Genomic DNA, 8,789 nt, shown 5'->3' with positions numbered 1-8,789 from the left:
CTTGTGTTTTGTTTTGTGTACTTGCTGTTGAATCGGGGATACCTAGCATCTCGCTTAAACCTCACACGTGTTTCTTCTGGCTTCTCAGATAACGTACATAATTTTAGTTCTCCTCGTACTTCACTGGCTGTGCTCAGTCTAGCCTCGGATGTTAGGAATGTTAGTATTCCCTGGAGAGTTAGGGCATACATACATACATACATACACACATACATACATACATACATACATACATACATATATATATTATATATATATTTAATATATATATATATATACACACACACACATCTCTCTCTCTCTCCCCACACTCCTTGGAAGACTTGATCCAGTTTCATGGCTTTAAATATGAAGAGAACTCCCAAATATGTATTTCCAGTTTGGATCTCTCCCTGATAACCAATTGCTTCTTTAGTATCTCCACTTAGATGTCTACAAGATATTGCAAACATATACAAGATGGAACTCTTGATCCCCCACGTATCTACTCTCACTTAAACCATCCAGTTTCACTTTGTTTCTTCAGCCGTCCACATCTTCTACAACCAAATCCATCAGCAAATCCCACAGTCTCTCAAATACGCCTTCAATGCAACCACCTCTCCGTTCCTACCACCATTACCTAGTCCAATCTACTGTCTCACTTAGAACACAACATCCTCTGAACGCATTCCCCTGCTTCCAATCTTGTCCTCCTGTGATCCGGTCTTCATACAAACCAGTGTATTAATGCCCCTCCACTCCCATTTCCAGGCAGAGTTGAATAAATGCTTACATATGGATACAAAAATACTTTTACCTGAACACCTTGGATCCAAAGACACACAGAATTGTCTGTACTATTCATTTTTTCATAACTATTTCAGTGCCTATTACATGTAGCCACGGTTCAAAGCACTGGGATAAAGAAGAAAAATCCCTAACTGAATAGTTTTCATTCTAGTGAAAGAAGAGTTACCTGGATTCAGATGGGGTTAAAGCTAACAGGTAGCATCTTTAGAACTAAAATTGGCAGATAGCACTTAAGTCCGTAATTTTAAAGACCATTTATCAAACGTACATTCTGTAGCTCAGGTCTGTTGATTATGGCTTTATAAGTACCCTGCTAACTACATTTGGTAGCAAATAAGACATACTGTATTAAAGATCCATGGGACAGATAGGTTTTAAGATTTAAAATTAATTCAAGAGTATAGATATCATATGCATACTACTGAAATAAGCACAGTGATTTATTTATAAATGAGAACAAAAAACCCAACAACGAACAATATTTCATAAGTTGAAAAAGGTGACACTAATAGTAATCAATATACAGTCTTTTATTTTCCTTCAAATTTGCAGCTTTTTGAGTTTTAATTTTATAAAGATGAGAAGTCAGCTTTGTAACCTAAAAATATTTACTTATTAAAACTATATTAACACTTTCACAGACGATACAAAAAAGATGAGACAAACGTGCATTTATAGAACTGCATGTCAGTCATGCCAGATCCCTGCGGAGGGAATTCCCAGCATGACCTCATTCGTCTGTGAGGACACAGAGCAATCCTTGTTTAGACGTACACATTCATCTAACTTGTCCAGCATGATCCATACTCCATTTCTTGATGGTTTCCTTCTGCTATTAATGTGCACGTCCAGTTGTCTGCTTCTTAGAGCAGACATTTACCTAAAAGAGAACATTATAATAGTTACTAATTGGTAATTCGGATCTGTATGAAAAACTCAGTCATTGCATGTTATAAAACTTTCTTCAAAAGACATTTTGATTCAAAAGATAATTTTTCAAGGGTTAAGATATAAATATTTTTCCAAATAAGACATCTGAGTATAAAATGCTGTGACATCTATTTTCCTAAAGACAGCCTTCCTAAGGAGGCATTTTCAAAATGAAATCTCTGGAGAACTGCAGACTGTAAGTTACCTTCCTCATCCACCGGCCATTGGAGGAGGATTAGGGCCCTGCAGATGATTAATTCGACCCATTCTTCTTCTGGGGGGGTTTCCTGGTGGCCTAAGATAAGAAAAGTTAATATCTACTGTTTAGTAGGTTCTTTTCAAACACTCAAATAGATCTTTTTCTTAATTTAAAATAGGAACTACCATTTATTTAGATCTGAGTTGAAAATTCAAATACTGAAAGAGACCAGATAGATACATTACATACATGAGTCAAGCAAGAATTATGATAAATGGAACAACAGCTCCTAAAATGCCTACCTGAAACCCAACTCCAGTTTATTTTAGCCATATGGAAACACAAGCCTCACCCAGTGCTGCTGGATCTTGAGATTTCCATTAGCAGCTGGAAATCTATAGACTCTGAAGTGAAATCTCTAGATTTTAATGTTGACCATCGCTTTTCATCTCTAATTTAGACTTTTCCCATAGGATATTTGATACATTTAGCTTTGTCAGATTAATTCAGATTATCAAATCAGAGGCAACTTGTTTGATTTACAATAATGCATTAATTTTGTAAACAGAATTTAAGCCTTTAAATGAGCCTAATATGTCTGTCTGCCTATTTTTAATTTAATAAATTACACAGAGGGGTAAAAACATCTTTTATTAATTTAAAAAGTTATACCCTCTTCCGTCATCATATCTGGAATCAGATGAGCTTCCGTAGCCTCTTCTCTTTTTCACATCTTGTTGAAGCAGAGTTCTGAAACTGAAAGGAGCAGAAAACAACAGAAGATCCACTTTCAACACTGTAAAATTTCCATGGCTTCAACTATCATCTTTGTGGGAGGAAGACTAAACTAACTTAGCTCCAAAGCTCCCTTTCTTGAGGCCAGCTAGACAACACCATCTATCACAAACACAGGTTTCAACATAGTATGCTGTGTTCTGTGCTGAAGCTACCATCTCTTGTCTTTCTTATTTGCTGTAACTCTTCTACACAGAGTCTACCAATGACTCTGAAACCAGAGTCAACTCCAACTTTCTTCCTCTGCTCTGTCTTGATTGTCAAGCCCCAGAGACTGCTTTTAAAGTACTGCATGTGTATTTCCTGTGCCAAAAGCTTACCTAATGTTACCCTGGGGAAGGAGGGGTTGAGGTGGTATGCCAGAGGCACAGGGCTTTCTGGGAATTCATTTAAATGGAATTTTATTTGTAAAGGGGAAAGGATTTAACTAAATTAAATTAAAATTTAACTAAATTAATTAAATAAACAATATGGAGGTGAAATTTGTAAGAGATTGCAAAGAAGTTTTGCAGTGAGTACCAAACTTAGGCCTCTCTGTCCCCTGTTGTATTTCTCTATGGTAGTCTCTTCCATTTTACCCTTTTAATTTATGCTACATGCAGCCATCAGATTAAACTTTATATACCAGAGCTACCATCAAATTAAGTGTAAATACCATAGGCTGATTTTCAAACTCCTCTGCCATCTTTCTTGTGTCTCTCCCACCTGGAATAACCTCCTCTGATGTCCACCTCCCACCATCATGCCCTCCCCCAAGGCCCCTTGTAAAATGAAAGTATTTACTGACATTAAAGTCAATGAAGAAACTATCTCCCACAACTCTGCAGTTCTTGGCCCATGAGACACTCAAATGTATGTTTAAATTTTGGATGAGTAAGAATTTTTAGTAGTTGATGAAAAATTTTCATAAAACAGAATATGAAAGACCAAAAAAAAAAAGAATTTAACTAAGAATTGCTTGAAATTATGGTGAATTATGTGTATCCTGTGTATTGATGCTAATCCTTCATTTAAGAAAAAATGTTTATGGCTTGGGAGCTCTTAAAATTCAAGATCTAATTCCCCTTGTTTACTCAATGTATACTGTGCAATAATAGTTGCACGTACAGAAAGTGAGGTATGTCACTGGGCAACAGAAGGAGTTGGTCTGGCCCCATAGCTGCAGGCTGAAATGGTTACCACGAGGGCTAAGTCATGGTCAACCTTACTAACTCAAGAAGATATTTATAATCATACAAGGTGTTTGAGGGGAGTTTTACCAGTGTACAGGTCTTCATCTCTCTTAGAAAAACTATTAATAAAATTCAGAATTGAAAACTGCTTCAGGAAAGCTGAGCTTGTTTAAGATACCACCGTAATGTCTCTAATGTACCCCTGTCAACTTAAATATCAGGGCTGTTAACAGCACTGCTATACTTACAACAAAACCACAAACTCAGCTATTCCCCAGAAGAAATCTGTTATAAAAGATAATCTCCATGGGGACTGACTCCTGCTGTCCAACACTTGTCCTGCAGATAAGAATGAAGAAACTTTGGTTAGTGCTACAAATCCCTAACACAAGAAACATTACACTTAATCAGTCGGGTAACAATCATAAGCTCAATTTTCAACATGTTCGCTGTTCCAAATAGTCTACGCAAGGAGAAGTCTGTTATGCGTATATGGTCCTAAGGAAAGGTTTGGGGAAGAGAAGCTCTGTGATCTAGACGTCATTCCTTTCATATGTCAAATAATGCCTTCTATTTAACTTATATGCAGAGTACATCAGGAGAAACGCTGGACTGGAAGAAACACAAACTGGAATCAAGATTGCAGGGAGAAATATCAATAACCTCAGATATGCAGATGACACCACCTTTATGGCAGAAAGTGAAGAGGAACTCAAAAGCCTCTTGATGAAAGTGAAAGAGGAGAGTGAAAAAGTTGGCTTAAAGCTCAACATTCAGAAAACGAAGATCATGGCATCCGGTCCCATCACTTTATGGGAAATAGATGGGGAAACAGTGGAAACAGTGTCAGAGTTTATTTTGGGGGGCTCCAAAATCACTGCAGATGGTGACTGCAGCCATGAAATTAAAAGATGCTTACTCCTTGGAAGGAAAGTTATGTCCAACGTAGATAGCATATTCAAAAACAGAGACATTACTTTGCCAACAAAGGTCTGTCTAGTCAAGGCTATGGTTTTTCCAGTGATCATGTATGGATGTGAGAGTTGGACTGTGAAGAAGGCTGAGCGCTGAAGAACTGATGCTTTGAACTGTGGTGTTGGAGAAGACTCTTGAGAGTCCCTTGGACTGCAAGGAGATCCAACCAGTCCATTCTGAAGGAGATCAGCCCTGGGATTTCTTTGGAAGGAATGATGCTAAAGCTGAAACTCCAGTACCTTGGCCACCTCATGTGAAGAGTTGACTCATTGGAGAAGACTCTGATGCTGGGAGGGATTGGGGGCAGGAGGAGAAGGGGACGACAGAGGATGAGATGGCTGGATGGCATCACTGACTCGATGGACGTGAGTCTCAGTGAACTCCGGGAGATGGTGATGGACAGGGAGGCCTGGTGTGCTGCGATTCATGGGTTTCGCAAAGAGTTGGACACGACTGAGCGACTGATCTGATCTGATAGTTTGTAATTTTTGGTGGGTAATATTTCAAGAATTTTTCTTTTTTTTAATGAGGTAAAATATACACAAAAAATGTTATCACTTTAATCATTTCAAGTGTATAATTTTATGGCATTAAGTACATTACCGTACAACCATCATCATCAGCTACTTCCAGAGCGTTTTCATCTTCCCCAAACAACCCCACACCCCTTAAACACCAACTTCCCATCTCTCTGCTCCCCAGACCCTGAAAACCACCATTCTACTTGGTGTCCCTATGAACTTGACTGCTCTAGGAAACTTGTATGAGGAATCATACACTATTCGTACTTTAACAACTGGCTATTTCACTTAGTACAATATCTTCAGGATTCATCCATATTGTAGAATATGTCAAAATATCCTTCCTTTAGGCTGATGAATATTCCACTGTATGCATATACTACATTTTGTTTATCCATTCATCTATTGATGGGCACTTGGGTTGCTTCTATGTTTTGGCTACTGTGAACATGCTACTAAGAGCATGGGTGTACAAATATCTGTTTATTCAAGCATTTTGAGGAAACAAATGAGATGAATGAGTATAAAGAATGCTCACACCACTTCCATTTCCTAAATGTGTTTGGAGTATCTCTTTCACTTGCAAAGTCTCTTGCCTAGATAAAAAGACTGTTTATACATACTCTTAAAATCTTTATAAGCACATAACAGTTGTTATGTTAAAATTCCTAAAAGTCAAAAAATTTGTGTGCTCTAAGGGGTTGCAAAGAGTTGGACACAACTGAGCGACTGAACTGAACTGAACTGAACTGAAGTACTAAAGAACATTTGGCTTATGGCTATTTCTTTAACAGAATGCTGTTGATCCTAATTACAGACTCCAGTTTTATCTAACAGAAAAATGCATCTACTTTTCAAACCACTTTAAATAATAGAAGCTATATCAGGAAAAGTGAATATAGAGTTTCAGTCTTGTCAATCAACAGGTCAGAATATTTTGAGAGAAGAGCCATCTGTCAACTACATGTTGTCTCCATTTTCCCAAGGGCTTCGGGCTTCACCACACTCACTGCCACCCCCCACACACACCCCCACCCCCAGCTACAGCTTACTTTTCCTCTTTCACAGACCAGCTTACTTTCAGTATCCACTCGGATCTGAGCTCTTACACAGCTATTGAGAAAAGGGGGCTACTACAGTGTGAGGGCTTCCCAGGTGGCTCAGTGGTAAAGAAACCACCTGCAATGCAGGAGACATGGGTTCGATCCCTGGGTCCGGAAGATCCTGGGGTTGGGAGGATCCCCTGGAGAAGGAAATGGCAGCCCACTCTCGTATTCTTGCCTGGCAAATGCCATGGACAGAGAAGCCTGGTGGGCTACAATCCATGGGGCTGCAAAGAGTCTGACACCGACATGACTGAGCAACTGAACAATACCAACAGTATGTGACTGGCTTTGTTCGGCCTCTTACTAGCTCTGCATCATTGAGACATTTTCCTTCTCTAAGAAAAAGCATTCCAAGACTAGTCATCATACAGAATTATTGGAAAAAGAAAAAGTCATCTGACAGTAAGAGAAAATTTTTGTCACCTATGAAATACTGATACAGTCCTTCTAAGAAAAGAGATCTAACTAGAACTGGTCAATTTCTTCCTATGCAGTTCTAAAGAGCCTATTGAATGCATTTGTACCATTCAGTTTTTTGTGCTTTTTCTCCCAGTTTCTGAAGGCAGAAACTTCTCCTCAGATAGAAATAAGTGGCTTGAATGCAACTGGCATTTCTCAACTATACAAGTGAGATTCGAGGCCCTAATAAGACTTCATTTATGTAGATGAAAGACGACAAGGCATACATAAGACACGCTACAAATATATGTAAGTAGTCAGTAAATAATAGAAGCTGCCAGCCTTAACCACAAAGGATGTAACACAAAGTCTGCAAGTGCCTAAAACCAAGACGAAACTTTTGAGTTTCGGAGCAGAAGAGAGATTTTGAAAAGCAAAGAAATGCAAAGTGTGCTGAGCCAGAAGACTTCAGACTACAGTGTCTTCATAGCCTCTTAAGATAAACAGATGATTCAAACGAAACCAGAACCTGGCTCCTGTGATCCAAGAACTAGTTAAGAGGGCACCAGAACATTTGTGTTACCTGAGTCAAACAACTGGGCAGGCAGTTCTGACATTTTTCCCAGTCATACTGTGTCTTTCTTTCCATTCACTGTCTTTGGGGAACCACTGAATTAAGTCTCTCTCAGCTTCTCCATTCCAGGAATAATCAGCTTGTTCCCACAGGGAGTGCTGTTTCTCCCTATGCCCCTTGATATTAGGGCAGAAAATTACCTGCATGACGAGCTCTCTCTCACCTGTAGGGAAAAAGTCTATCCAAAGCTTTTAGTCCAGGCTCTTACAAGTTACGGAAAGAGGCAGCGTAGTAGATAACCGCAAGGAAGCTGACGTCAGCCTACCGGCGTTAGAAACCCCAATAAACCATCAGAACTACTTCTGTGATCCTGGGCAAACTAATTAATCCGGCTGCGGCTAAGTCTCCACCCGCAAAACAGACAATACGTTTCACCCGGATAAGGCGATATAGAGACTGAATGCGTAGACACACGAGCGACTCTTTTTAAAAAGGCATAGCGCAACGCAGATGGTGTAAACACTGTGGTCTTCACTATTAATACTTAAGGACACTGACGCCCGAAAAGGAAAGACCACTTTTCAAGACCCACAAGCAGAAGCTCCAGGAGGGCGAGATCGCCGGACGCTCGGCATAGCAGTCATCAAGGGGACCTCAGCCCCGCCGCCGGCTCAGGGACGATCGGCTGAGGAGCTGCAGGCCGGGGCGACTTCGCCCCCAGCTCCATTTGGCCGGGGGGCGTGCCCGGGAAAGCGGTGCCAGGCCGGCGGGCGAGGATGGAAGAAACCCGGGGTCCGGCTTCCCAGCACGGAGGTCGCCCACTTTGCCCCTTCAACTCACCATTCGAGATGTAAACCATCTTGCCCCTCCTCCGTCTTCAGGGCGACGGCGACGCCTGACCCCTCTTGGATTCCTTATCTCCCTCCGCGCCTCCCTCTTACATCACAGGCCGTGAATCGACAAAACGGTGACAGAGAAGGGAGGTGGACAGAGCCCATTGGCTCTACGGGGACACGCCCCCGACGGGCGTTTTGGCCACGTCACGCCGGCGACTTCCGGTGTAAAGCGGCGGCTGGGGCCGGGGATCGGAAGTGATGTTGCGGTTTTAGTCTGTGAACATTCGCTTTTTCTAGGAGAGCTGGTTTGCTCCGGCTGGAGAAGAGGCGCCGCTTTCTAGTTTGGAGGGCCCAAGGCTGGGGAGGCAAGGCTACGTGTGGAGTGGCTTGAAGAACCGCTCGCAGGAGGAGATTCCTGAGAATTTTCCAAAATTGTGGATCTTTGAGGGTGTGCCGGGAGGGGCCTTAAGACGGTGATCAAACCGAAAAG

General features: G+C 41.1%; 1 protein-coding gene across 2 annotated transcripts; it reads right to left on the bottom strand.

Moving 5' to 3' along the window:
- Positions 1 to 1,204: 1,204 nt before the first annotated feature.
- Positions 1,205 to 8,468, bottom strand: SELENOK (selenoprotein K). 2 transcript variants are annotated; one of them, NM_001037489.3, is made up of 5 exons: positions 8,304 to 8,432; positions 4,137 to 4,227; positions 2,594 to 2,677; positions 1,928 to 2,017; positions 1,205 to 1,672 (listed from the first exon to the last, which is right to left on the bottom strand). In NM_001037489.3, the coding sequence occupies exons 1-5, from the start codon at positions 8,320 to 8,322 to the stop codon at positions 1,669 to 1,671; spliced, it is 288 nt and encodes a 95-aa protein (NP_001032566.2). In that variant the 5' UTR covers positions 8,323 to 8,432; the 3' UTR covers positions 1,205 to 1,668. The 2 variants fall into 2 exon arrangements, 1 of the variants encoding a protein (NP_001032566.2); NR_144938.1 differs by lacking the exon at positions 4,137 to 4,227 and having other exon boundaries at positions 2,594 to 2,671; positions 8,405 to 8,468.
- Between the last annotated feature and the right edge of the window lie 321 nt (positions 8,469 to 8,789).

The sequence above is a fragment of the Bos taurus genome, chromosome 22 (assembly GCF_002263795.3).
Source record: "Bos taurus isolate L1 Dominette 01449 registration number 42190680 breed Hereford chromosome 22, ARS-UCD2.0, whole genome shotgun sequence".
NCBI classification, from domain to species: Eukaryota; Metazoa; Chordata; class Mammalia; order Artiodactyla; family Bovidae; genus Bos; species Bos taurus.
This window is presented reverse-complemented; position numbering and strand designations above follow the sequence as displayed.